This window comes from Thalassophryne amazonica, chromosome 5 (genome assembly GCF_902500255.1).
Source record: "Thalassophryne amazonica chromosome 5, fThaAma1.1, whole genome shotgun sequence".
Taxonomy (NCBI): domain Eukaryota; kingdom Metazoa; phylum Chordata; class Actinopteri; order Batrachoidiformes; family Batrachoididae; genus Thalassophryne; species Thalassophryne amazonica.
Window position 1 is genome coordinate 72773543 of NC_047107.1, and position 26622 is coordinate 72800164.

The 26622-nt window shown below is 41.5% G+C and overlaps 1 protein-coding gene across 3 annotated transcripts in view; it reads right to left on the bottom strand.

Annotated features, from left to right (window-relative positions):
* The window catches only part of ptch1 (patched 1), a 177381-nt gene extending 154724 nt beyond the window's left edge, over nucleotides 1–22657 (bottom strand). For all 3 annotated transcript variants that reach the window (XR_004560799.1, XM_034170531.1, XM_034170532.1), the window contains exons 1-2: nucleotides 22083–22657; nucleotides 19326–19518 (exon numbers count right to left, since the gene is read on the bottom strand). Coding sequence is in view for 2 of the 3 variants with exons in the window: in XM_034170531.1 (XP_034026422.1) it covers nucleotides 19326–19518; nucleotides 22083–22253 (364 nt within the window). In the remaining variant the exon portion in view is untranslated. The remainder of the gene's footprint in view (nucleotides 1–19325; nucleotides 19519–22082) is intronic.
* Nucleotides 22658–26622: the final 3965 nt, after the last annotated feature.

Below are 26622 nucleotides of genomic sequence, written 5' to 3' on the forward strand. Positions count from 1 at the left end.
CATAATTCCATTGGCTTTGAAGCATAAACTGAAACCTGTTTTACAATGCCGGAACTTTATTCTGTCAAATGATGTCAGTCGCCCTGTGTAGGCCCAATCAAGACCAAGGTGGACACTTATTGGAGCACCAATGCCAGAACACCCTTTCTTACAATATATTTAAATATTATAATGGCACGAGGACCCGTGGGGAGCCATGAGTTCCAGATGTGGTCATTTGTACTCTCTACCAAGGACAGCTGAGTTTTTGGGAAAAACTGTTTACAGTTATGCTACATATTTTAAGTATTGACAGAGAAAAATTTCTTGACTTTTATGAAAAGTCTATTAAAGATTCAATTTGTTTTTAGCTGTGTCCAATTTTCTAAAATGAATTTTTATCATCAATATGCTTTTCAGAAGCTGCTTAACCAGCACAATATTCCACGTTAAGAAATTACAAATAACTGAATAATATTATAACAGTAATAATAATAATAATAATAACTGCACTGTGACAGTGTTCACATTAGATCAGATTTCTTTTTGTTTTCTTATCCAGGTTTTTTTTTTTGGCCTGTCTAAGACACTGTTGAGACACAGTTCTGCTATAGACGTAGACTGCTGGGGGGTTCCCATGATGCACTGTTTCTTTCTCTTTTTGCTCTGTATGCACCACTCTGCATTTAATCATTAGTGATCGATCTCTGCTCCCCTCCACAGCATGTCTTTTTCCTGGTTCTCTTCCTCAGCCCCAACCAGTCCCAGCAGAAGACTGCCCCTCCCTGAGCCTGGTTCTGCTGGAGGTTTCTTCCTGTTAAAAGGGAGTTTTTCCTTCCCACTGTAGCCAAGTGCTTGCTCACAGGGGGTCGTTTTGACCGTTGGGGTTTTACATAATTAATGTATGGCCTTGCCTTACAATATAAAGCGCCTTGGGGCAACTGTTTGTTGTGATTTGGCGCTATATAAAAAAAAAAATTGAATTGAATTGAATTGAATTGTCCGGATTGCGAACATGTTAATTCTGGGTTTGGGGTCACATGTTGTCAGAAAATGTCCAGATTTGAAGACTGATGAATTCTGTCAGGTCTGCAGCAACCTCGCAGGCTTTTATTTTGAAATACAGGCTCTTATTGTGTAAGTGCAACATAAACAGGCTTGAATTCAAAGCAAAAATGTCAGATTTCTCAAAAAATATTGGTCCGACTGTTTTCACCACTTGATTCCTTATGACAAAATACATCAGTATGCCAAAGGATGAAAGTCAGCTCTCTCTGGATTTCAATTGATGCTCCGGATACCCAAACACACAGAGGCCACTTGCCTTTTATTATATGGATGGGATGACCTAACATTTTCTGCAAACTTCATGAGCATCTGATCCATTAAGAAATTTTGCAATGTTTTTTTTTGTTTGTTTGTTTGTTTTTAATGTTCTACTAATTTTATCAGAATTCCAATTTTTTTTTCTATTCCAAACTGCAAATAACTTTTACTTTTTTCAGTACTCAAACTAAAAATCCAATAAAACAATGTGGGTGAAAGCATAATTTTAGCAGTCATACAAAAAACTGTAACAAATTAGTCACAAGTGTGAGATGGTTCCGGGTTCAAATCCAGCCTGTGTAGAGTTTGCATATTTTCTCTGCGTTTTGTGGGTTCCCCCGGATGGTCTGGGTTCAACCCACCTCTGAAATTGACTGAATTGAGTGAATGAATTTGTCTGTGTGTATATGTGTGTACCCCATCTTTCTCGAGAGAGCCACTGGGTTAGGCAATGCCCTCTTAAGACTAAGTGAGTTCAAAATATTAATGGTTGGTTCAAATATATATCTGACTGGAAAATCAGGGACCTTAGGCAAGGTCCTTAATCTCCAAGTCGCTCCCAGTGAGTAGTAGTAGTAGTAGCATAGCAGCACCTTGACATCTGTGTGAATGGTGAATGTGAGGCATCGTGACATAGACAGAAGTATGTAAATGAGGATTTTACGTATTAATTACATTAACAAGGAGGTGATGCTATATGAAATTCAATCAACTACTGAAAATAAAATACATGTAAATGCCAGTAAAACTTACACTACAGTGCATCTGGAAAGTATTCACAGCACTTCACTTTTTTCCACATTTTGTGATGTTACAGCCTTATTCCAAAATGGAATAAATTCTTTTTTTTTCTTCATAATTCTACACACAATACCCCATAATGACAATGTGAAAAACATTTTTTGACATTTTTGCTAATTTATTTAAAATAAAAAAAAAATAAGAAATCACATGTACATAAGTATTCACAGCCTTTGCTATGAAACTCAAAATTGAGCTCAGGTACATCCTGTTTCCACTGATCATCCTTGAGATGTTTCTACAGCTTAATTGGAGCCCACCTGGGGTAAATTCAACTGATTGGACATGATTTGGAAAGGCACATACATCTGTCAAGGTCCCACAGCTGACAGTGCATATCAGAGCACAAAACAAGCATGAAGTCAAAGGAACTGTCTGTAGAACACCCAGGACTGACTCAGAGCACAATTGTAGGGAAGGGGAAGGGTTTCTGCTCCTTTGAAGGTCTCAATGAGCACAGTGGCCTCCATCATCCATAAATGGAAGAAGTTCAGATCCACTAGGACTCTTCCTAGAGCTGGCCACCCGTCTAAATTGAGCGATCAGGGTAGAAGAGCCTTAGTCAGGGTTCTGACCGAGAACCTGATGGACACTCTGTCAGAGCTCCAGCATTCCTCTGTGGAGAGAGGAGAATGTTCCAGAAACACAACCATCTGTGCAGCAATCCACCAATCAGGCTCGTATGGTAGAGTGGTCAGACGGAAGCCATCCATCCATCCATCCATTTTCTTCCGCTTTATCCGGAGTCGGGTCGCGGGGGCAGCAGCTCAAGCAAAGCCGCCCAGACCTCCCGGTCCACACACACCTCCCCCAGCTCCTCTGGGGGAACCCCAAGGCGTTCCCAAGCCAGCCGAGAGATGTAGCACCTGAAGGACTCTGACCACGAAAAACAAAATTCTCTGGTCATATGAGACAAAGACTGAACTCTTTGGCATGAATGCCAGGCGTCATGTTAGGAAGAAACCAGGCACTATCCCTACAGTGAAGCATGGTGGTGGCAGCATCATTCTGTGGGGATGTTTTTCAGCGGCAGGAACTGGGAGACGAGTCAGGATTGAGGAAAAGATGAAGCAATGTATAGAGACATCCTAGATGAAAACCTGCTCCAGAGAGCTCTTGACCACAGAGTTGGGTGAAGGACATCTTTTAGCAGGCCAGTGACCCTCAGCACACAGCCAAGATATCAAAGGAGTGGCTCAGGGCAACTCTGTGAATGTCCTTGAGTGGCCCAGCCAGAACCCAGACCTGAATCCGATTGAACATCTCTGGAGAGATCTGAAAATGGATGTGCAAAGTCCATCCAACCTGATGGAGCTTGAAAGGTGCTGCACAGAGGAATGACTAAAACTGCCCAAAGATACAACCCCTGGCAAAAAATATGGAATCACCGGCCTCGGAGGATGTTCATTCAGTTGTTTAATTTTGTAGAAAAAAAGCAGATCACAGACATGACACAAAACTAAATCTGGCTCCAACTTTCTCTGATTGCTGTTGCCAGATCAGCTTTGCAGGTTGGAGCCTTGTCATGGACCATTTTCTTCAACTTCCACCAAAGATTTTCAATTGGATTAAGATCTGGACTACTTGCATGACATTGACCCTATGTGTCTTTTTGCAAGGAATGTTTTCACAGTTTTTGCTCTATGGCAAGATGCATTATCATCTTGAAAAATTATTTCATCATCCCCAAACATCCTTTCAATTGATGGGATAAGAAAAGTGTCCAAAATATCAACGTAAACTTGTGCATTTATTGATGATGTAATGACAGCCATCTCCCCAGTGCCTTTACCTGACATGCAGCCCCATATCATCAATGACTGTGGAAATTTACATGTTCTCTTCAGGCAGTCATCTTTATAAATCTCATTGGAACGGCACCAAACAAAAGTTCCAGCATCATCACCTTGCCCAATGCAGATTCGAGATTCATCACTGAATATGACTTTCATCCAGTCATCCACAGTCCACGATTGCTTTTCCTTAGCCCATTGTAACCTTGTGTTTTTCTGTTTAGGTGTTAATGATGGCTTTCGTTTAGCTTTTCTGTATGTAAATCCCATTTCCTTTAGGCGGTTTCTTACAGTTCGGTCACAGACGTTGACTCCAGTTTCCTCCCATTCGTTCCTCATTTGTTTTGTTGTGCATTTTGATTTTTGAGACATATTGCTTTAAGTTTTCTGTCTTGACGCTTTGATGTCTTCCTTGGTCTACCAGTATGTGTTGTGTGGGCCGCTGAAGAGGAGGTACTGCTGGCCCACCACCACCAGAGGGCGCCCTGCCTGGAGTGCGGGCTCCAGGCACCAGAGGGCGCCGCCGCCTCACGTGAGCAGCTACGGTGACAGCTGTCACCCATCACCTGAGACAGCTGACGGCAATCATCTGTGGGGTATATCAGCAGGACGGCACCTCCACCTCATTGCCGAGATATCGTTTCTACCTACGAGGTAACGTATCAAAGCTGACGGAGTGTATCCTTTTGGATTAGTGTATAGCTTGTGGATTACTGTTCCAACGAGAGGTGGAGGTAACTTCCCTGCTGTTCGGAGTCTTGGGTGCAAACGCGCCCCCATCTAACTGTTCTTTGTTCCTCGCCAGCAGTACCAGGTCCGACACGCGGAGGCAGTGGCCACCTGGGAGTTCGGGACTTGGCGGCTCCAGTATTTCCGGGGTCCTGTGGCGGAGGAAGCCATGTGGTTCGGGTCTTACCTTGGAGAGGCGTCTCCTATCTTCGAGCCTGCCCACACGACACTTTTGTGAATTGACTGTTGTCCATTTCGTGATTGGTTGTATTTGTTGTGCACGTTCACAACAGTAAAGCCTTGTTATTTGACTTTCTCCATTGTCCGTTCATTTGCGCCCCCTGTTGTGGGTCCGTGTACTGACACTTTCCCAACAGTATGTTTGCCTTTAACAACCTTCCCATGTTTGTATTTGGTCCAGAGTTTAGACACAGCTGACTGTGAACAACCAACATCTTTTGCAACATTGCGTGATGATTTACCCTCTTTTAAGAGTTTGATAATCCTCTCCTTTGTTTCAACTGACATCTCTCGTGTTGGAGCCATGATTCATGTCAGTCCACTTGGTGCAACAGCTCTCCAAGGTGTGATCACTCCTTTTTAGATGCAGACTAACGAGCAGATCTGATTTGATGCAGGTGTTAGTTTTGGGGATGAAAATTTACAGGGTGATTCCATAATTTATTCCTCAGAATTGAGCGAGTCCATATTTTTTTCCCTCTGCTTGGTCTAAAAAAGTAACCGTTACTGACTGCCACAATTATTTTTCCTGATTTCGTATAGTGTTTCTTAAAGCCAGAAAGTTGCCATTTGAAATGACTTTAGTTTTGTGTCATCAATCAATCAATCAACTTTTTTTTTATATAGCGCCAAATCACAACAAACAGTTGCCCCAAGGCGCTTTATATTGTAAGGCAAGGCCATACAATAATTATGAAAAACCCCAACGGTCAAAACGACCCCCTGTGAGCAAGCACTTGGCAACAGTGGGAAGGAAAAACTCCCTCTTAACAGGAAGAAACCTCCAGCAGAACCAGGCTCAGGGAGGGGCAGTCTTCTGCTGAGACTGGTTGGGGCCGAGGGAAAGAACCAGGAAAAAGACATGCTGTGGAGGGGGGCAGAGATCGATCACCAATGATTAAATGCGGAGTGATGCATACAGAGCAAAAAGAGAAAGAAACAGTGCATCATGGGAACCCCCCCACAGTCTACGTCTAAAGCAGCATAACCAAGGGATAGTCCAGGGTCACCCGATCCAGCCCTAACTATAAGCCTTAGCGAAAAGGAAAGTTTTAAGCCTAATCTTAAAAGTAGAGAGGGTATCTGTCTCCCTGATCTGAATTGGGAGCTGGTTCCACAGGAGAGGAGCCTGAAAGCTGAAGGCTCTGCCTCCCATTCTACTCTTACAAACCCTAGGAACTACAAGTAAGCCTGCAGTCTGAGAGCGAAGCGCTCTATTAGGGTGATATGGTACTACGAGGTCCCTAAGATAAGATGGGACCTGATTATTCAAAACCTTATAAGTAAGAAGAAGAATTTTAAATTCTATTCTAGAATTAACAGGAAGCCAATGAAGAGAGGCCAACACGGGTGAGATATGCTCTCTCCTGCTAGTCCCCGTCAGTACTCTAGCTGCAGCATTTTGAATTAACTGAAGGCTTTTTAGGGAACTTTTAGGACAACCTGATAATAAAGAATTACAATAGTCCAGCCTAGAGGAAATAAATGCATGAATTAGTTTTTCAGCATCACTCTGAGACAAGACCTTTCTGATTTTAGAGATATTGCGTAAATGCAAAAAGGCAGTCCTACATATTTGTTTAATATGCGCTTTGAATGACATATCCTGATCAAAAATGACTCCAAGATTTCTCACAGTATTACTAGAGGTCAGGGAAATGCCATCCAGAGTAAAGATCTGGTTAGACACCATGCTTCTAAGATTTGCGGGGCCAAGTACAATAACTTCAGTTTTATCTGAGTTTAAAAGCAGGAAATTAGAGGTCATCCATGTCTTTATGTCTGTAAGACAATCCTGCAGTTTAGCTAATTGGTGTGTGTCCTCTGGCTTCATGGATAGATAAAGCTGGGTATCATCTGCGTAACAATGAAAATTTAAGCAATACCGTCTAATAATACTGCCTAAGGGAAGCATGTATAAAGTGAATAAAATTGGTCCTAGCACAGAACCTTGTGGAACTCCATAATTAACTTTAGTCTGTGAAGAAGATTCCCCATTTACATGAACAAACTGCAGCGCAGTGCCTTTAATACCTATGACATGCTCTAATCTCTGTAATAAAATTTTATGGTCAACAGTATCAAAAGCAGCACTGAGGTCCAACAGAACAAGCACAGAGATAAGTCCACTGTCCGAAGCCATAAGAAGATCATTTGTTACCTTCACTAATGCTGTTTCCGTACTATGATGAATTCTAAAACCTGACTGAACCTCTTCAAATAGACCATTCCTCTGCAGGTGATCAGTTAGCTGTTTTACAACTACCCTCTCAAGAATCTTTGAGAGAAAAGGAAGGTTGGAGATTGGCCTATAATTAGCTAAAATAGCTGGGTCAAGTGATGGCTTTTTAAGTAATGGTTTAATTACTGCCACCTTAAAAGCCTGTGGTACATAGCCAACTAACAAAGATAAGTTGATCATATTTAAGATTGAAGCATTAAATAATGGTAGGACTTCCTTGAGCAGCCTGGCAGGAATGGGGTCTAATAAACATGTTGATGGTTTGGATGAAGTAACTAATGAAAATAACTCAGACAGAACAATCGGAGAGAAAGAGTCTAACCAAATAGAAAGCAGCCAAAGATAACGATACATCTTTGGGATGGTTATGAGTAATTTTTTCTCTAATAGTCAAAATTTTGTTAGCAAAGAAAGTCATGAAGTCATTACTAGTTAAAGTTAATGGAATACTCAGCTCAATAGAGCTCTGACTCTTTGTCAGCCTGGCTACAGTGCTGAAAAGAAACCTGGGGTTGTTCTTATTTTCTTCAATTAGTGATGAGTAGAAAGATGTCCTAGCTTTACGGAGGGCTTTTTTATAGAGCAACAAACTCTTTTTCCAGGCTAAGTGAAGATCTTCTAAATTAGTGAGACGCCATTTCCTCTCCAACTTACGGGTTATCTGCTTTAAGCTACGAGTTTGTGAGTTATACCACGGAGTCAGACACTTCTGATTTAAAGCTCTCTTTTTCAGAGGAGCTACAGCATCCAAAGTTGTCTTCAATGAGGATGTAAAACTACTGACGAGATACTCTAACTCCCTTACAGAGTTTAGGTAGCTACTCTGCTCTGTGTTGGTATATGACAATAGAGAACATAAAGAAGGAATCATATCCTTAAACCTAGTTACAGCGCTTTCTGAAAGACTTCTAGTGTAATGAAACTTATTCCCCACTGCAGGGTAGTCCATCAGGGTAAATGTAAATGTTATTAAAAAATGATCAGACAGAAGGGAGTTTTCAGGGAATACTGTTAAGTCTTCTATTTCCATACCATAAGTCAAAACAAGATCTAAGATATGATTAAAGTGGTGGGTGGACTCATTTACTTTTTGAGCAAAGCCAATAGAGTCTAATAATAGATTAAATGCAGTGTTGAGGCTGTCATTCTCAGCATCTGTGTGGACGTTAAAATCGCCCACTATAAGTATCTTATCTGAGCTAAGCACTAAGTCAGACAGAAGGTCTGAAAATTCACAGAGAAACTCACAGTAACGACCAGGTGGACGATAGATAATAACAAATAAAACTGGTTTTTGGGACTTCCAATTTGGATGGAAAAGACTAAGAGACAAGCTTTCAAATGAATTAAAGCTCTGTCTAGGTTTTTGATTAATTAATAAGCTGGAATGGAAGATTGCTGCTAATCCTCCGCCCCGGCCCGTACTACGAGCATTCTGACAGTTAGTGTGACTCGGGGGTGTTGACTCATTTAAACTAACATATTCATCCTGCTGTAACCAGGTTTCTGTTAGGCAGAATAAATCAATACGTTGATCAATTATTATATCATTTACCAACAGGGACTTAGAAGAGAGAGACCTAATGTTTAATAGACCACATTTAACTGTTTTAGTCTGTGGTGCAGTTGAAGGTGCTATATTATTTTTTCTTTTTGAATTTTTTTGCTTAAATAGATTTTTGCTGGTTATTGGTGGTCTGGAAGCAGGCACCGTCTCTACGGGGATGGGGTAATGAGGGGATGGCAGGGGGAGAGAAGCTGCAGAGAGGTGTATAAGACCACAGCTCTGCCTCCTGGTCCCAACGCTAGACAGTCACAGTTTGGAGGATCCAAGAAAATTGGCCAGATTTCTAGAAATGAGAGCTGCTCCATCTAAAGTGGGATGGATGCCGTCTCTCCTAACAAGACCAGGTTTTCCCCAGAAGCTTTGCCAATTATCAATGAAGCCCACCTCATTTTTTGGACACCACTCAGACAGCCAGCAATTCAAGGAGAACATGCGGCTAAACATGTCACTCCCGGTCTGATTGGGGACGGGCCCAGAGAAAACAACAGAGTCCGACATTGTTTTTGCAAAGTTACACACCGATTTAATGTTAATTTTAGTGACCTCCGATTGGCGTAACCGAGTGTCATTACTGCCGACGTGAATTACAATCTTACCAAATTTACGCTTAGCCTTAGCCAGCAATTTCAAATTTCCTTCAATGTCGCCTGCTCTGGCCCCCGGAAGACAATTGACAATGGTTGCTGGTGTCGCTAACTTCACATTTCTCAAAACAGAGTCGCCAATAACCAGAGTTTGATCCTCGGCGAGTGTATCGTCGAGTGGGGAAAAACGGTTAGAGATGTGCACGGGTTGACGGTGTACACGGGGCTTCTGTTTAGGGCTACGCTTCCTCCTCACAGTCACCCAGTCAGCCTGCTTTCCCGACTGCCCGGGATCCGCCAGGGGGGAACTAACGGTGGCTAAGCCACCTTGGTCCGCACCGACTACAGGGGCCTGGTTAGCTGTAGAATTTTCCACGGTGCGGAGCCGAGTCTCCAATTCGCCCAGCCTGGCCTCCAAAGCTACGAATAAGCTGCACTTATTACAAGTACCGTTACTGCTAAAGGAGGCCGAGGAACAACTAAACATTTCACAACCAGAGCAGAAAAGTGCGGGAGAGACAGGAGAAGCCGCCATGCTAAATCAGCTAAAAGCTAGTAGCTACGCAACCTAGTGGATTCCTAAAAACACGCAAAGTGAATAATGTGTAAATAATTTAGAGGTGATTCAGCAGAAGGAGTGCTTTAGTTAAGGCACCAGACAGGCCATGAAGCAGCACAAGTAACGCACGGCAACAGCGAACGCACGACAACGGTGCAAAAATAAAATAAAAATCCACTAGACAGGCTGTGGAGCAGCACAGGTAACGCACGACAACGGTGGTAAAAAATAAAATAAAAATCCACTAGACAGACTGTGGAGCAGCACAGGTAACGCACGACAACAGTGGTAAAAAATAAAAAAAAAATCCACTGGACAGGCTGTGGAGCAGCACAGGTAACGCACGACAACAGTGGTAAAAATAAAATAAAAATCCACTGGACAGGCTGTGGAGCAGCACAGGTAACGCACGACAACAGTGGTAAAAAATAAAATAAAAATCCACTGGACAGGCTGTGGAGCAGCACAGGTAACGCACGACAACAGTGCTAAAAAATAAAATAAAAATCCACTGGACAGGCTGTGGAGCAGCACAGGTAACGCACGACAACGGTGCTAAAATAAAATAAAAATCCACTAGGCAGGCTGTGGAGCAGCACAGGTAACACACGACAACGGTGCTAAAATAAAATAAAAATCCACTAGGCAGGCTGTGGAGCAGCACAGGTAACACACGACAACGGTGCTAAAATAAAATAAAAATCCACTAGGCAGGCTGTGGAGCAGCACAGGTAACACACGACAACGGTGCTAAAATAAAATAAAAATCCACTAGGCAGGCTGTGGAGCAGCACAGGTAACACACGACAACGGTGCTAAAATAAAATAAAAATCCACTGGACAGGCTGTGGAGCAGCACAGGTAACGCACGACAACAGCGCTAAAATAAAATAAAAATCCACTGGACAGGCTGTGGAGCAGCACAGGTAACGCACGACAACGGTGCTAAAATAAAATAAAAATCCACTAGGCAGGCTGTGGAGCAGCACAGGTAACACACGACAACGGTGCTAAAATAAAATAAAAATCCACTAGGCAGGCTGTGGAGCAGCACAGGTAACACACGACAACGGTGCTAAAATAAAATAAAAATCCACTAGGCAGGCTGTGGAGCAGCACAGGTAACACACGACAACGGTGCTAAAATAAAATAAAAATCCACTAGGCAGGCTGTGGAGCAGCACAGGTAACACACGACAACGGTGCTAAAATAAAATAAAAATCCACTGGACAGGCTGTGGAGCAGCACAGGTAACGCACGACAACAGCGCTAAAATAAAATAAAAATCCACTAGACAGGCTGTGGAGCAGCACGACAACAGTGCTAAAAAATAAAATAAAAATAAAAACGAAAGCGTTAGCAAGCTAGTTAGCTTGCCAACGCTGATGAAAGTTAGCTGATAAAAGTGCTCCGTCGCGATGTTTCGACCGTTAGAGGTCTTCTTTAGGCGTTGGAGCACGGTGAAAAAGTAAAAAAAAAAAAGTAAAAAAAGTAAAAAAGTCTTGAAAAAGACTGTTAATTCAAAGAACTCAAACAGCTCAGTTCAAACAGCTAACAGATACAGCAGAATACCGCTGTGCTCCAGAACAGCAAGTCATGTCTGTGATCTGCTTTTTTCTACAAAATTAAACAACTGAATGAACATCCTCCGAGGCCGGTGATTCCATAATTATTGCCAGTGGTTGTAGGTGCACCAAGCTTGTGGCATCACATTCGAGAAGATTTGAGGCTGTAATTGCTGCCAAAGATGCATCAACAAAGTATTAAGCAAAGAGTGTGAATACTTATGTACTTGTGATTCCGTTGATTTTTTTTTTTTTATTTTAATAAATTTGTAAAACTAAGTCCCTTCGGCTGCTCCCTTGTTTGCACTCGGGGTCGCCACAGCAAATCCAAGGTGGATCTGCATGTTGAATTGGCACTGGTTTTACGCCGGATGCCCTTCCTTTTTCATGTTGTCATTACCTCTACCAGCGAAGTTGGAGGAGGTTGTGTTTTCGCCTCTGTTTGTTTGTTTGTCTGTTTGTTTGTGAACAGCCTGGAGCTCACAATTTTTCATACATCATTATGAGATTTTTACTGAATATTCATATCCTGATAGGCAAGAAGTGATTCAATTTTCAGGGTCATTGGTTAAAGGTCAAAGTCAGGAAAAATCTTGGAAAGTGTGAAAATCCCTGTCTTTAACACTGAACATTTTTTTTAAATTTACACCTGTCAAAAAAGATCAAACTTCTTTCATATTTGAGAGCCTTGTGTAGGATGGTATCCTTTATCGACTGAAAGTATGATCCGGATCTGATCCAGATTACAGCTTTTGTGGCCATTTAAATTTAACACTGAAAACTCCATTTAATGTATCTTTTACATTATATCTTAATCAAACATGCTGCAATCACTCTCATATTTGAAAGTGGGATGCAGACTGGCACTCACCTTCGCCTGATAAAATTTGATCTGGATCTGATCCGGATTGTCGCTTCTGTGGCCATTTAAATTGAATATTGAAAAGCCTGTTTGGTGTACATTTTGCATTATATCTCAATCAAAAGTGCCTTGATCACTCTCATTTTTCTGTTATGGTTTTACCTACACCACCAAAATTGCATGGAGGTTCCAATTTTATGCCTGTTTTTCCAGTTATCAGTAGGAAACCAAGTGCCAAAAAGCAATGACAAACTGTGGATAGCAAAGAATTCAGAAACAGAAAAAGTTGAAGAAAAAAAAAAAACCTGTCAATCAATCAATCAATCAATTTTTTTATATAGCGCCAAATCACAACAAACAGTTGCCCCAAGGCGCTTTATATTGTAAGGCAAGGCCATACAATAATTATGTAAAACCCCAACGGTCAAAACGACCCCCTGTGAGCAAGCACTTGGCCACAGTGGGAAGGAAAAACTCCCCTTTAACAGGAAGAAACCTCCAGCAGAACCAGGCTCAGGGAGGGGCAGTCCTCTGCTGGGACTGGTTGGGGCTGAGGGAGAGAACCAGGAAAAAGACATGCTGTGGAGAGGAGCAGAGATCGATCACTAATGATTAAATGCAGAGTGGTGCATACAGAGCAAAAAGAGAAAGAAACAGTGCATCATGGGAACCCCCCAGCAGTCTACGTCTATAGCAGCATAACTAAGGGATGGTTCAGGGTCACCTGATCCAGCCCTAACTATAAGCTTTAGCAAAAAGGAAAGTTTTAAGCCTAATCTTAAAAGTAGAGAGGGTGTCTGTCTCCGTGATCTGAATTGGGAGCTGGTTCCACAGGAGAGGAGCCTGAAAGCTGAAGGCTCTGCCTCCCATTCTACTCTTACAAACCCTAGGAACTACAAGTAAGCCTGCAGTCTGAGAGCGAAGCGCTCTATTGGGGTGATATGGTACTACGAGGTCCCTAAGATAAGATGGGACCTGATTATTCAAAACCTTATAAGTAAGAAGAAGAATTTTAAATTCTATTCTAGAATTAACAGGAAGCCAATGAAGAGAGGCCAATATGGGTCAACACCACAAAAAAAACTTTGATTCAAGTGCATGGACAAAATACATACTCCTGACATTTGATAACATCTAATTTATCTTATGAAAAGCCACTTCTAACAGGACTTTGACCAAGAAGTTTTCTAAGGTAAAATTTTATGGAATTCAAAACTACTGTTGGCATAGGTTGGTGTTCAACGAGAGCAGTGCTCTAGTTATGGAGTGTTATAAGTAGAATTTTGAGGGAAAAAATGAATTTCATCCATTTTGGTATAATGTTGTAACATGACAAAATGTGGAAAAAGTGAAGCGATGTGAATGCTTTCCGGATGCACCATATATTTGTAACTCTGCAATAGGTTTTCCAGAAACTATGTTACTAAACAATAAAATCACCAACTCTGAGTGATTGCATGTATTCTCTGAAAAATATGTTCATATAAACATTTAATCAGCACAGTTTATATTACATTAGCCAACCCCTCAAACAGTGATGAGTTTGTATTTAATTAGTTTCAAATACTGTGTTCTTTTTAATCAACATGAATAACAACCCTGTGGTAGACTGATGTCCTGACCAGGTGTATCCCTCCTCTCACCCTATGACTGCTGGGATACGCTCCAGCCCCCTGTGACCCTTGATTGGAGTAAGCGGGTATAGAATATGAATGAATGAATGAGTAACAACCACAAATTTTTAATCTTAACTACCCTATTGCAGAGCCCCTTATGCCCATCACAATCAATCCCAATACCTAGAATGTGTGCTCACTCATGACACGTCATTGCCGAGGTCCAAAGAGCCGTGACAGGCCAGCAAGAATGGCATCATTTGTGGTGAGCGCATCTCATGCCCTCTCAAAAAGAACAAGTGTTAAACAAGCTTTTGTATGTTCTCAACAAAACATTTACCCCTCTGATGATGTTGGTTCTAGCAGGACTCAAAGTTCTGGACTACTCTTCATACAACCCCAATTCCAATGAAGTTGGGACATTGTGTGAAATGTAAATAAAAACAGAATACACTGTGTTGCATCACCTTTCCTTCTAACAACACTCAATAAGCATTTGGGAACTGAGGCCACTAATTGTGAGTGTCATGATTGGGTATAAACGGAGCATCCCCAAAAGGCTCAGCTGTTCACAAGCAAAGATGGGGCAAGGATCACCACTTTGTGAACAACTGCATGAAAAAATAGTCCAACAGTTTAAGAACAATGTTTCTCAACTTTCAATTTCAACTTTCAACTTTCAGAATTTGGGGATTCCATCATCTACAGTCCATAATATAATCAGAAGATTCAGAGAATCTGGAGAACTTTCTACATGTAAGCGGCAAAGCTGAAAACCAACACTGAATGCCCGTGACCTTTGATCCCTCTGGCGGCACTGCATTAAAAACTGACATCATTGTGTAAAGGATCTTACCACGTGGGCTCAGGAACACTTCAGAAAACCACTGTCATTTTACACAGTTCATCGCTACATCTACAAGTGCAAGTTAAAACTCTACCATGCAAAGCGAAAGCCATACATCAACAACATCCAGAAACGCTACCGCCTTCTCTGGGCCCGAGCTCATTTGAAATGGACAGACGCAAAGTGGAAAAGTGTGCTGTGGTCTGATGAATCGACATTTCAAATTGTTTTTGGAAATCATGGGCATCGTGTCCTCCGGACAAAAGAGGGAAGCAACCATCCAGACCATTACAAGCGCAAAGTTCAAAAGCCAGCATCTGTGATGGTATGGGGTTGTGTTAGTGCCCATGGCATGGGCAAGTTACACATCTGTGATGGCACCATCAATGCTGAAAGGTACATCCAGGTTTTGGAGCAACACATGCTGCCACCCAAGCAACGTCTTTTTCAGGGACGTCCCTGCTTATTTCAGCAAGACAATACCAAGCCACATTCTGCACGTGTTACAACAGCGTGGCTTCATAGTAAAAGAATGCGGGTACTAGACTGGCCTGCCTGCAGTCCAGACCTGTCGCCCAATGAAAATGTATGGCACATTATGAAGCGCAAAATACGACAATGGAGACCCCGGAATATTGAACAACTGAAGTCGTACATCAAGCAAGAATGGGAAAGAATTCCACCTACAAAGCTTCAACAATTCATGTCCTCAGTTCCCAAATGCTTATTGACTGTTGTTAGAAGGAAAGGTGATATAACACAGTGGGAAACATACCACTGTCCCAGCTTTTTTGAAATGTGTTGCAGGCATCCATTTCAAAATGAGCAAATATTTTCACAAAAACAATAAAGTTTATCTGTTTGAACATTAAATATCTTGTCTTTGTGGTGTACTCAATTGAATATAGGTTGAAGGGGATTTGCAAATCATTGCATTCTGTTTTTATTTACATTTTACACAAAATCCCAACTTCAGTGGAACTGGGGTTGTAGTTACAATGTTCATTTTTTTGGAACAAGACAAGACAGTGAACATCCACATACTGTATCAAAAACCCAGGGCATGGTGCAGTGATCTGCTGCTTTGTTGGTTCATTGTTTTATTTCGCTTGATCTTAATTTTTCCCCGCTAAAACCCTAAAGAGCATATGTCTTTACCTTTTTATGTTAAACCGACCTGTTATGGTCTGGTGAAACAGTTGATAGATGTATTTTCTAACTTAAAAACGGGGCCGATGCTAACGCGTTAGCATGTCTATGGTGTTTCCTCCCAAAATGACACGTCCTGCGCTGACTTGCAGCAGCCGGCTGAGCTCAGCTCAGAGGTATGGAGAGACAGTCATGCCAAAATGTCTGAAAGGAAATGCTTTTGACAAAAACTACAGACTTTATTTATTTTTATTTATGTACAGAGATCAAGGATCGCAGGAGTGGTGGCCAAGTGGTTAATGCGCTTGGTTTCAGTTCAGAAGGTTCCAGGTTCAAATCCCACCCCTGCCACATTTCTCCATGTAATGTGGAATTGCATCAGGAAGGGCATCCGGCGTAAAACCTGTGCCAATTCAACATGCAGATCCACCTTGGATTTGCTGTGGCGACCCCGAGTGCAAACAAGGGAGCAGCCGAAGGGACTTACTTCAGAGATCAAGGATCCAGTGACCAATTTAAAAATGGTGTTGACATAGCAAACCTGTAATGCCTACTTTTAGTACACAGAAAATTCACAAGAGGGAATCGATAAGGAATCGGATCGATAAGCAGAATCGATAATGGCATTGATATTGATAAAATCTTATCAATACCCATCCTTAGGAAGAAGTAAGTACTATTCACCCTATTGAGGTTTCAAATCCCGCAAAATCTCACAAAATTTCAGAGAGGTTGCCACGCTGTGAGATGTCAGCAACATTAAGAACTGCATTGAGACACTCTGATCAGGTTGCACTTTAACTGCTGCACACAGACAGCAGCATTAACATTGCAACATAAAACTCTTTTATATTGTGCCTAAAGCTCTCGTGAATATATTCTCTGGGTTTACAGATGCTGTTATTGTGTTTGTTTTATGGAAACATGCCAGAAGCTCAGGTTGTTTCTTTGTTATTTTCAATGGGATTCGCTGTAAGCTCCTATCGCTTCCTGTTCATGTCGTTCTGGGGGAAAGTGAAGTTTGCTCTTTAACGTCCTGCTTATTGTCCTTTACAGCACTGTTTCTCCTCTTTGTTCCAGAGTAATATATATAAAATGTCTAAAATTTGGTTTGCATTTATTAAATTCAACGCAAGTTAAATGTGGCAGACACGGATCATTTGGAATATTTGTTTTAGCAAGTTTTCAGGGTCTCATTCATGCAGCCTCTTGTTAACGTGATGAAAAGCACAAAAATGTACATATTGGTCATATAATGTTCATTAGGGCCCGAGTAGGAAAAAGTCCAAGAGGACCCTATTGTAATTGCGCTGTTTATTATTATTATTTTTTATTATTATTATTATTATTACTTTTAAAATCCAAATTTCGGTCCTTTCCCATGCTCAAAAACTCAACAAACATTGCATAGTCATCCAGCCGGATTTGAAATTCGATATTTTGGGGGTCACGCCCATGGTCGCAGCGAAATTGCAAAATAGCGCCCCCTACAAATTTTCAAAAAAAACCCCGCATAGGGGTTTTTTTGTCGTAGCCTCACAAAATTCGGGAGACATATTTCCCATGCTAGGATGCACAGAAAGTCTCTTAACGTCATGGTGAAATGTTGACAGGAAGTCTGCCATTTTGATTTTGTTTCGATTTTGAGGTAATTTTTGCCATTTTTGGCCATTTCCAGTACTTACATTTGAATGAACTTGTCCTAGGGATTTCATTTGCAATTGTTTTTGCAATTGTTGTCATGTAGATTCTCTGTGTTGTTTAGACCACAGCAACTCTCTGGCGTGCAAGGGATTATGGGATATCTCAATAGGGCGAATATACTTGGTGCCAGTGCTTATCTCCGGATTTCATAGCGTCAAGTGGATGAGAGTCTATGGCTTAGCCTGGACGGGACGCCAGTCCGACATAGGTTTCTCCAACCGATGCAAATACCAAACTGCAGCTGGGTGGACTGAAATGAGATAGATTAAGTGTCATGTCCAAGAACAGAAACTGGTACTGTGAGCGGGATTCAAAGCCAGATCTACATATTGGTATGCTAGCTCCTTATCCACTCAGATAGCTGCTTTCCAGTGTGGGAAGAATTCACTTAAATGGAGATATGAACCACTGGGAAATTTCTACCCAAAAAAAGAAATACAAGTTGAAGCCAGTTTGAAGCAAGTTTGGTATTACGATGAGTTTATTCTTCAACATGGCGGGAATGCTTTGATTGATATCATCTAATGTTTATCGTTTGGTTCCAATAAGCACCACAGAATCTTCTGTTTTTCTTCTGTGGTGCACTCGTCATAATGTTAAAGCACACATTCATGGCATTTAGGTGTAATCAGAGAATATCAGTGTTGTGTTCCAGTGTTGAACATCAACCCGGTTTTGTTTGTATCCAATATGACGGATCTCCATGGCGATAAGTTGTGTGTTATGTCACACCCCTATGTTTACAATGCGATAAAGTAAAAACTGAAAATAATCACATTTCAGATCATGCGCCCTCTCTTGATTGATCTGCTGACTGATGGCTTTGGGCAATAAAGGTAACTCCAGTTGGAAAGATGCAGATGCACTGGTAGGTATGTAGCCAGAAAGTTCCCACACAAACTTTATAAAATTACCTTAAAACTATCAACTTTCACTTTTCTTTTCTTGTTTTTGCCAAATAATATTAATTTGATTTCTGTGCAACAAAAAGTGCCACTCCATTCACAGCTCCAACAGCCGACTCCAGGCGTAAGTGGTGGAATGTGGATCAAAGGAAAAGAGAGGAAAAAAGCACAGCCCCTTTCCCTTATCCCCCACAAGCACCACCCATACACACACACACACAGATCCTTTTTTTTAACCCCTTAAAAATTATTCAGTCTTCATAATCTGTTGCTGAAAAAAGAACAAGTGACCGGCCCATCCACTCCGCGAACACGAGTTCCTGTCCGCGCTCCGCTTTTTCTCGTCAGCCGGAGACAAATCTTTTTGGAAAGTTGAGAGCTGTCCAAAATGGGACCACACACAGTCTCTGAGCATTCAACTGGGGGCAGGCACACACAAACACACGGGCGCGCACGCACACACACTTTCACAAAATGGCGGCTTTGACAAAAAATTTCCTCTACCCCAAAAGCTGCTCGTAAACTTAATTACAGCTTTGTTTCAGAGCAGTAGGAGTCACCTCTTACACATCTTGTGTGTGCACAGTTTGAGAACTAATGCCATGATGAGTGTAGGAGACATAAGTTTATTTTTGATCTTGATAGGTTACCTGACAGTAACCAGTCAGCCTTGCTTGTTTAGTAGTAGCCACGTAATTTTTTTCCACAAAAACAAACAAACAAAAATCCATCCACACCCCAATTTTAAATGCATAAGTTTTATCATCTGACATCCAAACACATCTGCTTCAATCGCGAGAGTCACAGAGAAACAGTACAATCTGTTCAGAAAATTCAGGAATAAATTCAGTCTTACCTTCCACCCAGAGTTTCTCCACATCTGTCTCCAAATTAGCTGCCCGTAAGCCCACAGCGAAAGCTCCAAATATCATGAGGCCCACGACCAAAAACTTTCCACAGTTCTTTTGTATGTAACAGCCCAACCTAAACAAAAGTCTCTGGAACTTTGCTCTCAGCCACAGAGGTGCTTTCCTCCCGGTCGCCTTCCCCTACAACGACATAAGTCTCAGAATTAGTGTTAAATTTAAAAACACACAAACGCTCACCTGCACAGGTGAGCCTGCACCTTTCATCATCATAAAGCAAAAAAAGTACCAAACGTGTGCATTATAAAGGCATCAAACTACAGGGATCCAACTGGATCCAACGGACACCCAAAGAGCCCCAACTGAGAAGATTAGCTGGTTTAATGTTTTGTAAAATGGCAAATGTTTTGAAATCATAAAACTGGATTCACTTGCTAATCTGGTGACGGACGTCGACAGAGGGGACAGCCTGGAAACCGCTCAAGACTCCCCAGAGTGAACGCCACAGGCTCCTTCATATCATTATCACCTATAAACTGTAACCTTATACGGATACACGCAAAAGAACCCTATCATCCTGCAGCACTCTGCACCCCCCCACCCCACCCCCACCCCGCAGCTCAGACACACACACACATACACACTGCCTCATCAATTTGTGTCAATCTGTGGGACAGTTATGATTTATGAAGATAATGTCCCACAAAAGAGTGCACTTTGCCCCAAAATACCACTTTGGAGGGAGGTCAAGAAAGGAGCAATAAACTGTAAGAATTTTCAAATAAGGCTTTTGAAAATGCATAACCAAAGAAGAAACACAAAATGTGGTGATGTCAATGAGTCAGGGGTTTGATGCAGTTGTTGCACGTAAGTTATGGAACCAGCTATTCAGGGTTCCAATATTTTTTACTCACTCAAAAATGGGGTTGTGTGACACAAAAGGTGTTACACTATTATCGTGTTAACACACCTAGATGTAAATACCAGAAAATAAAAGCTGACATTCTAAACTATCTTCTCATTATGAATGCCACCTTGGTCTCTTTTTGTATGTTCGCAAAGTATCTTAACAGCATTTAATCTGATTTTGTTTTACCTTGGCAGGTATACTGCCAACCAGCAATGGTTGATCTTAACCATATATATATATATATATATATATATATATATATATATATATATATATATATATATATATATATATATATATATATATATATATATATATATATATATATATATATATATATAAAACTTGGCTGTTTAAATCTCATATAATATTTTCTCCCCATGCCCAATACTTTGATATGTGGGTGTTGCGTTTCTGTGCTCCCCGCTGACTACTTTTGATGGGTTCGTGAAGTCACTCCACTGCAAACTCACCCCAGGTGAAGTCACTCCACTCTAGTAACACAATATTTCAATTCTGATATGGTCATGTAATAAATTATTTATACACACCAGCTGCATAATATACTGTTCTTACTCAAGTTTTGTTGGTGAGATGATGTTTTAAGGTAGGGGAATGTAATTATCAGGTAAGAATCCCATTGATGGGAGAAGCAGGGAGCACTACCCAGTTCTACACATCATTAACTGTAAACTAGTCATTCTTAATTGTTTTAAAAAACAGATAGCTGGAGTGGGGTAACGTCACTGAAAAAAGTGGGGTGACTTCACCTGGGGTGAGTTTGCAGTGGGGTGACTTCACTCACTACCCTATTTGATGTAGTATTCATCTTTAGATCTCAAACCCAGACATCTTCAACACACAGCACAAACAAAGGAATTGGCTTTGCTTTTCTAATATGTTCAGACAGGACAGAAAACCCGAACCTATGCAAAAATGTAGTTTTGTATACGGGCTAAATGTATTTACTAACTTGTGCACTGGTGGTAGAGTAGGCTATTGCAATGGTTCATGTTGTGTGCCTGTAGAAAATAACTCAAGCAGTGAACCTGGTTGGAATATTTTGGGGACTGTGTGTACATGATTAACTTTTGAAACAGATCAGTCAGAATACAGTCAGAAAAAACACATTTTCCAGAACAGATCTGCAACCAGTAGGGCTACAGAGAATAAAGCTGACAGCAATCAGTAAATCTATTGTAATCAAATGGAATGAGTGAGGTTATAACATGCCACACAATACTGTAAAGTGTAGTATTATGTGTGTGCACTGGGTATCACCATCCTTCCCACTGTGTTCTACTCAGCTGACTGTAAAATACACACAAACCCAACAACAACAAAAGTGTTCTAGAAATGCAGTGCAGTTGTTGGTGGATTTAACCATAGGTAGTCACATGAACCAGTGATGTGAAATTTCCCAAAAATACTATGGGGAAACCCTCACACCTCTGTTGTTGGAGCCATTGGACACTCACAATATTTATGAACGGAAGAGGGCAGCCGCATGTTGTTGTTGTTGTTTTAAACGATGCGAGCGGGTATAGTGAGTTTGAAATAACACTTTTTGTAACTTTTCCAGCAAAACCTCCAAAATCGCCGAACGCCAGATTGAGAAACCACTCTTGCGCGTGTGTGTGAAGGCTGCGTGTTTCGCCAACGGTCCGACCGTTATCAGTCGAGGATGTTGCGCCGGGAAAACGCGACGACGTCTTAAAACAGAGCCCTGATGCGCACACTTTGCCGAGAATTAAACAACTTTGCCTCATCTCACCCTTCTGGACCGTTCTGGACGTACAGTTTATATTCAGGGGAGGTCTTTTTACTGATAACGTACCTCAGATATTTGCTCCAACGCGAAGCCCGCATCGCAGTAGCTCGGCCGCTGCAAATACTCCAAATCCAGCGGCGTGCTGCGGGTACAGTCCCCCCTGGTCCTCCGCGTTACCCTCGGCCGGTCGGGGTCTCTGTTTTCCTGCTCGGAGGGCGCATTAGCAGCCGAGGCCATGATGCGGGGACTGCGAGGTGGTTACCGTTTCCCACTTTATAGTATTCCCGATGTCCCAAGGCAACAAAGTTTCACTCTCGGAGATCTCACACCCGCGAAGTAGGGCTTCATACTCCGGTTGGAGACGGCGAGTCACAGTCTGCGCCTTCCATCCCAACATTTCGTGATCCGGAGGTCTCTACCGCTTCCACCGCGCTCACCGTGTCTCTTTAGAAGAAGAAGAAGAATTAAAAAAGGCAAAAAAGTGAGAAGAATAGGACGTTTCTCTCAAAAAGCCAGTCGCGCCAAGTGATTCCCATACACGAGTGGTGGCGTCGGAGAGCTGGATGGTGGCAGCATTCTGCTCAGATCGATGTGGTCTGATCCAGGGCCGCGCGTCACGGCCAACTCCGAGACTCAGTAGAAGAGGAGAAAAAGACCTCTCTCCATTTGGAGGCAGAGAAGGAGGAGGGGACAGAGAGAGAGAGTGTGTGTGTGTGAGAGAGAGAGAGAGAGAGAGAGGGAGACTCGAGATCCCGCCTCTGGGGCTGTCAGTTTGCAGGACTTTCTTGCATCTGATTGGTTACAGAAGGGCAAAAAATTACTCAGCAAACACGACTATTATTAGCTGCTTAGCAACGGCTCACTAAAGTAGAGAGACCACCCAGGCAGGCAGACTTCATGAGTGCATCTTCCACTTCAGGGGAGGCTTCCTGACTGCCAGACCCACGAGGAGCTTTAGGTATTTTTGGGATTTCCACAGAAGTCCGTGGGACAAGGTGTTGAGTCTGTAGACTGGAAGGGAGGATACATGCAGCATGCATACAGTCTGTGGAGGAATGTCAAGAACGAAGGTTTTTTTTTTTTTTTTTTTTTTTACTTGTTTCCCCTCCCTACCACCAAATTACAAATCAAGAGGTGGATTTATATGTAGTTTTAGTGATGAATATGTTTTACTGTAGACAAATTTATGTCAAACAGTGGCGGCTCCAGAGGTTTTGTCTTGGTAGGGTTTGGCAGGGGCATAATTTTCCCTGTAAAATGTAATGAGTGAATGGGCTTTGAAAAATAACTTTAAAAATAACATAAAGTACCCGAATATATATAGAGAGAGAGAGAGAAGTACCTATATTGAAGTACCATCTTGTGACTAAAACACTGATGCGACAATGATGATGGTAATGCTGAATGGGGTCATGAGTACATTAAAATTTTTGTGTCATTGAAAAATTCTGACACATTACAAATACAATATTAGTAAAGACTCAAGTCTTTTAGTCAGTAAAAGTTTACTGACTCACAGGGGACACATTAACCTAGCCTAGACTCAACTTAAATTCTCTGTCGAGATGAACACTCCTGAGTTAAGGTACCTTGACACTTGCACAAATTTGATCCCCGCGCTGGCACACAATCTGCCGTAAGAGTAAACTCGTTGTAAACCATTGTAAACCATTTGTAAACTGTGCGCAGCTTCGTGCAAGTACGCAAAGAACATTTTGAAATGTTCAAAATCTCTGGCATGCATTAATTTTGTGAACTACAGGTTAACATTGCACAAGCGATTCAAAAACATTGTGTGTCACGGCGAGTCAGTGCGTCAGCGCAGCGTATCACAGCACAACTCATCTGAACAATTATGACGAGATGTTAAATCTACATAATTTTACAGATACTCATAAGAAGGAATGGAACTGTTTTACCAAGCCATTACAATATAAATTACCTTTGAGATGATTCCAAATGCGTTCACCTCATGAAGCGTACGAGAAAAGCTGCAGCTGTAGAAAATTCCTCTGTGATTCCAGAGCGATTAGAGGTGGTTTCATCAGCCAAATTCTGACAGCAAATGATTAATCCGCTACGAAATAATTATTTTATATAACGCAGCATCCAGCAACAAAGCACAGCATCCAGCGGAACACAGTGGGTCGCACTGGCACGGCGAATTGTGTGGCAGTGCAGGGGGTTAAGTGCGTTCAAGTGTCGAGTTACCTTCATTTATACATTAATATTATGTCTGACACATAATAGTTATGCAACATCGGAGACAGTACCCAGGTACCCAAATATACTATGAATAGATGAATGAGACTGAGATGCACAGTACCACGCCCATTGTTGTGGTTAGCTGTATTCAAGTCAGAGGAGCCACAGGATCTACTACTACATGTGGCTTTAGCATGCTTAGTAACTAGTTTGTTGCCTTGGATAACATTGTGAGCTTGTCAGTTTGTAGTCACTGTCAGTCCAATACCAATACTGATACTTGTGAGGTGGATGCATCATCAAATTGCTAAATCTGAATGAATTTTCATGATCTTTAAATGTTTTTGTAATTTTTTCCTACGGATTATTAATTAATTAAAACCCAGGACCAAATTTGGGCAAAGTTTATAGGGAAACAGAAAATATTTTATTATCACAATAAATGTTTTTGTTCAGAAACAACAGAACTGTAAAAAAAAAAAAAAAAAAAAATTCCCACACATTATCATGCCTGGATTCTTTTCTTAAATAAACAAAGTGCACAAAGTTGTCACTCAAGAACAAATTAAAACACATTCTTTTTTTTTTTTCCAAAAGACTTCAGAACCTACAATACAAATATACTCAACAAAAATATAAACGCAACACTTTTGGTTTTGCTCCCATTTTGTATGAGATGAACTCAAAGATCTAAAACTTTTTCCACATACACAATATCACCATTTCTCTCAAATATTGTTCACAAACCAGTCTAAATCTGTGATAGTGAGCACGTCTCCTTTGCTGAGATAATCCATCCCACCTCACAGGTGTGCCATATCAAGATGCTGATTAGACACCATGATTAGTGCACAGGTGTGCCTTAGACTGCCCACAATAAAAGGCCACTCTGAAAAGTGCAGTTTTATCACACAGCACAATGCCACAGATGTTGCAATATTTGAGGGAGCGTGCAATTGGCATGCTGACAGCGGGAATGTCAACCAGAGCTGTTGCTCGCGTATTGAATGTTCATTTCTCTACCATAAGCCGTCTCCAAAGGCGTTTCAGAGAATTTGGCAGTACATCCAACCAGCCTCACAACCGCAGACCACGTGTAACCACACCAGCCCAGGACCTCCACATCCAGCATGTTCACTTCCAAGATCGTCGGAGACCAGCCACTCGGACAGCTGCTGAAACAATCGGTTTGCATAACCAAAAATTTCTGCACAAACTGTCAGAAACCGTCTCAGGGAAGCTCATCTGCATGCTCGTCGTCCTCATCGGGGTCTCGACCTGACTCCAGTTCGTCGTCGTAACCGACTTGAGTGGGCAAATGATCACATTCGCTGGTGTTTGGCACGTTGGAGAGGTGTTCTCTTCACGGATGATGCGAAGGAGATGTGTTGCACTGCATGAGGCATAAAACAAGTAGAATTTCAAGTAGAAGATGTGGTCATGAAATACAGTACAAAAATAAAAGAGCATTTCTCCCCATTCTGCAGACTTCTTTTCTGAATGCAACAGTGCATACAAGAGAAAAACTGAAACTAAAGTATCCATCTCATGACACGGGTATCAATCAATGTCAATAACAATGTTGGCATCGATACTATTGATATTTGGATCGATCTGCCCACCACTGCTGATGGGTGCCAGAATTTCCTGAGAAGAAGTCAGAGAGTCTGGGTCCATTCTGCAAAGCACTCACAGTACCCTTGTATAGGCACTGCACTACTTTATCAGTATTGCAATCCAGAATTTGCCTTTATGCGCACTGTTGCTTATTCGTGAATTAATCATTACATAATTTTCTTCCATTAATTACATTAAGCAATTTGCATCTTTCTGATGCTGAGTTCATTGTAGTAAATGTGGTGAGCAGTAGCAACTCAAGTTTTCAGTACGTTGGCTGATTCCAAGGTATTACACAGTCCACAGATAGTGCACCTTGGTTGTCAATTGCCTATAAGGCTGAAGTAAAGGAAAATGATGATTATTTGGATGCTTTCTCTCGTAAGAATGTGGATACCGTTACAATAAGAGATAGAAACCAGAACTGGTGAGGTAAAACCTATAATAAGACAAGAAAAAGGGACAGGAAAATGACAGTACTTGTCCAGGGAATGCAAGACTGAACATGTCCATACAGGTTTGATCATAGTTGCTCCACAGGTGAAAGTTAGCCCCTTATAAAATGTATTGTGTTCTCGGAATAATAATATCAGGGCGCAGTGCTGCAGTATTGTTACTGGATTCATTCTTTCTTAGATTGGACTTTTGTAACTCAAAAAAAAAAAAAAAAAAAAAAAAAATATATATATATATATATATATATATATATATATATATATATATATATATATATATATATAGGAATGCCAGACATTTCTTTGTAAAAACATGCTTAGCCTATGTA